Source organism: Seriola lalandi, unplaced genomic scaffold, assembly GCF_002814215.2.
Source record: "Seriola lalandi dorsalis isolate HSWRI2012SDOR001 ecotype SW California unplaced genomic scaffold, Sedor1 jcf7180001958581, whole genome shotgun sequence".
In the NCBI taxonomy this organism is placed as follows: domain Eukaryota; kingdom Metazoa; phylum Chordata; class Actinopteri; order Carangiformes; family Carangidae; genus Seriola; species Seriola lalandi.
This window is the reverse complement of record NW_019429250.1, coordinates 1-1,077: the sequence shown is the minus strand read 5'-3', so window position 1 is coordinate 1,077 and position 1,077 is coordinate 1. Positions and strand designations below refer to the sequence as shown.

The following is a 1,077-nucleotide window of genomic DNA, read 5'->3' as shown; positions in this document are numbered from 1 at the left end:
CTCACAGAAACACAACATATTCAAGTACAGAAACTCCAGTTCTCCTTTGAAAACAACTTAAATAATCACGTATCTGAATTTTTTGTGATTCATTCTCAGTGAGTTGGCTGATCGATCAATCATTCAGATACTGTTTTTAATGTATGTATCGTGTGTGCAGCATCATGTCCATCGCTCACAGTGCTGATCAGAGGACCATCAGGGCGTCACGGCTGGACTCTACAGCTCCACCTGGAGCCCAGAGAGGGAAGAACACCTACACAGGTAACCACTTACACTTGCATCACTGAGTAGTATAACAAACACACAATAATAGCGATGTAAAAAGTAAACGCAGTGTGTTTCACAGGCTTCAGATCAGTGTTTTATCCTTATTGTCTGTTGATTTTTTGCAGAAAACTCGAACCCCAGAACACTGCGGTGTAGCCCAGGAGGATTCTGGGATACGATGTGGTGTCAAACATCAGGTGTTTCCTGAAAACATGAACAGATTTCCTTCATATAAAGCAGATCTGAGTATTCCAGCCCTGAACGAGGCCGTTACTGAGGAGGTAGGAACCTCAACCGGGTCAAGACCCAAGGTGTTCTTTACCTGTTCTCCACGTGGTGTTTTTTATGATAGCTGTTATGTATGATGAGTCATCACCTGGCGTCAGGTGTCAGTCAGGTCTAAACTCCTCCTCTGTCAGGTTCATCGGCAGTTGGAGCGTCTGCGAGCAGTGTTAAAGAGACAACGCCAGGTTGAGGATCAGCTACAGGCGAGTGGTCATTCGGTTGTCATGACGACCTGCAGGCCACCGCCTCCGGTCACTAACTTTCAGACGGCAAGACTGTTCCTGTCCCACCTCGGTCTCCTGACACCTGAGACCCTGAAGGTACAGAGGACACGAGGACAGGACAGACATCGATTCAGTGAGTTATTGATTCATTTAGACTTGTCTGTCTCACCTGTCTCCCTCTCACCTGTCCGTAGGATCCAGGTACCAGCGGTGTCCCAGCTCAGTTGGTGTCTCTGGATTCGTCTCTTCCAGGATTCTCAGAGGATCTGAGACGTTTGGATCAGATGCCGTTCAGAAA

General features: G+C 47.3%; 1 protein-coding gene across 1 annotated transcript; it reads left to right on the top strand.

Annotated features, from left to right (window-relative positions):
- Positions 1 to 106: 106 nt before the first annotated feature.
- Positions 107 to 1,068, top strand: LOC111658382 (ral GTPase-activating protein subunit beta-like; the record flags this gene model as incomplete). The annotated part of the gene is made up of 4 exons (XM_023410929.2): positions 107 to 264; positions 396 to 551; positions 690 to 875; positions 974 to 1,068. Coding segments are annotated over exons 2-4 (350 nt in total), but the record flags the coding sequence as incomplete, so codon positions are not given.
- Positions 1,069 to 1,077: the final 9 nt, after the last annotated feature.